Source organism: Myotis davidii, unplaced genomic scaffold (assembly GCF_000327345.1).
Source record: "Myotis davidii unplaced genomic scaffold, ASM32734v1 scaffold904, whole genome shotgun sequence".
NCBI classification, from domain to species: Eukaryota; Metazoa; Chordata; class Mammalia; order Chiroptera; family Vespertilionidae; genus Myotis; species Myotis davidii.
Genome location: NW_006295888.1, coordinates 831,531 through 833,862, shown reverse-complemented (window position 1 = coordinate 833,862; position 2,332 = coordinate 831,531). Strand labels below are relative to the sequence as shown.

General features: G+C 49.2%; 1 protein-coding gene across 1 annotated transcript in view; it reads right to left on the bottom strand.

The window, feature by feature from the left end:
- Window positions 1-2,332, bottom strand: part of ARRDC4 (arrestin domain containing 4) — a gene marked incomplete at its 5' end in the record, with an annotated part of 13,815 nt that overhangs the window by 4,153 nt on the left and 7,330 nt on the right. The window contains 2 exons of the mRNA XM_015568573.1: window positions 80-242; window positions 1,286-1,542. Of these exons, the coding sequence (XP_015424059.1) occupies window positions 80-242; window positions 1,286-1,542 (420 nt within the window). The remainder of the gene's footprint in view (window positions 1-79; window positions 243-1,285; window positions 1,543-2,332) is intronic.

Below are 2,332 nucleotides of genomic sequence, written 5' to 3'. Positions count from 1 at the left end.
GGCCTCGCTCTGTTCCCTGTCCTGTGCTTAGGTACTTCGCGTGCAAAGCTTCATTCTGCGAGAAGCCCAGGCCCTTTACCTTCGGGCTGTTCCGGCAGCGCCAGCGCCCACCAGCTCATGTCCACGCTGAAGTGGCTGGCCATGCTGCAGTTCCTGCTGGCAAAGCCGTTGTATGGGACCGTCCCGATCACCAGGGGCAGCTCCAGCATCAGTTTTTTAGCACCAGGGATGTGAATATACACCTATTATGCCAAAAAGAAAAAAGAAGAAAAAGGGAATGAAAGACACAGAAAGGCACCAACAACCCTAGCCTGTTTGGCTCAGTGGATAGAGCATCGACCTAGGGATTGAAGGGTCCTGAGTTCGATTCCGGTCAAGGGAACATGGCCGGGTTGCGGGTTCCATCCCCAGTAGCGGGTGTGCAGGAGGCAGCTGATCAGTGTTTCTCTTCATGGGTGTTTCTATTTCCCTCTTCCTTCCTCTTTGAAATCAATAAAAATATATTTTAAAAAAACGAAAAGGCACCAACAAAGTTAAACCTTACAGAAACAGCTGATTCATTGATTTTTTCATAGAAACAAATGCCTTTATCGCCTGCCACCGCCCCGCCATACAATTGTCCATTGTCGAGACCCAATAAACGGGAGGACAGACCAGACGGCAGGAGGAGCGCACCACATACTGCGAGCACTCAGGGACGGGGAGCCGTGGCCTTAACACACTTCACTGCTAGTGAGCGTGGCTTACGTAATAACCTTAGAAGAGGAAGTTCGTGTCCTTCATGCACCTGAATTCCTTCATGTCATTTAATTAAATCCTATAGGGCAGTGGTTCTCAACCTTCCTCATGCCGCAACCCTTTCATACAGCTCCTCATGCTGTGGTGACCCCCAACCATAACATTATTTTCGTGGCTACTGCATAACTGTCATGAATCGTCATGTAAATATCTGATCTGCAGGATGTCTTTTCATTGTTACAAATTGAACATAATGAAAGCACAGTGATGAATCACAAAAACAATATGTGATTATCTATGTGTTTTCCGATGGTCTTAGGCGACCCCTGCGAAAGGGTCGTTCGACCCCCAACGGGGTCGTGACCCACAGGTTGAGAACCGCTGCCGTAGGGGGATAGTTTGCTCATAGGGTCCACAGTTTGGTGCAGTGCTGCCGCCCTGAAATGCCAGTTCCCTAGGAATCACATGTGCATAGTCCCAGGACCACGGCACCGGCACGGCTCCATTCGGCACACTGGCTGCTGGTTTTGCCAAGAGCTCTGCTTACCGCCAGGGTGTAGTCCACTCTGATGATGCAGCAGTCCAGGATGGACGGCGGGAGGGGCGGGATTTTCAGCATCTTCCCGTTCCACGTGTCCGTGCTCCCGGAAGCGATGTGGTTTCCTCGCACGTTGGCGACCATGTGCCGGACGGTCTTGGTTTTCCCGCTGGCCAAGTACGTCTGGGTTTGGAAAATAGCAGCTTTGGGGACGACCAGGCGGGAGGAACAGTTCTCTATTTCTGCATAGATTGGGATAGCTTCTCCTAAAATGGAAAAAAACAACAACACAAAACCTTCAGAGACTTTGCAGGAAGTTCTCCCCAAGGTGGAGTAGAGCTGTTACCAAGGAGAGCTGGAAGGTTCGCAGCAAAACTGCAACAAGTTTTGAGAAGCCCTGATGGAAAACTTACTGTAAATCTGAGTCGGAGGAATGAAAATTCTCTGCAGGTTGTAGTGGATGTTGTTTTATTATTGCACTCGAGGCCCGGTGCACGAATTCATGCACAGATTGTGGGGGCTGATCAGGGGCGGGGCCAGCCAGGGGAGATGGGGGGCTGTGGGTGGTTGGCCGGCCGTCTCCGTCCCCTGGTCGAACTCCCAGTTGAACTCCCCATCAAGGGGACAATTTGCATATTAGCCTTTTATTATAAAGGACTAGAGGCCTGATGCATGAAATTCATTGAAGAGTGAGCCTTCCTTCCCCCAGCTGCCAGCACTGGCTTCCCTCTAGTACCCAGGATTGGGGCTTCCCTTGAAGCCCTGGCTTCGATGGAAGGTCCTCTGGTCTAATTAGCATATTACGCTTTTATTATTATAGATTATTCACTTTCTAATGTTGTGATATTAGGTTACCAGTTCTAAAGTGATGTAAATGACTAGTATCTTTAAAAATTAAGCTAAGACACACAAGTTAATGATTGAATGTCATATTAAGTACAAAAGATCACTAACAAGCTCAGTGCCCCCCAATTAAATCTCTGCTCCCCCACCCCCCAAGAACTGAGCCTTGGTTTTTAAGGACTGGATGGTCAGGCACGTATAAAACAATGCATG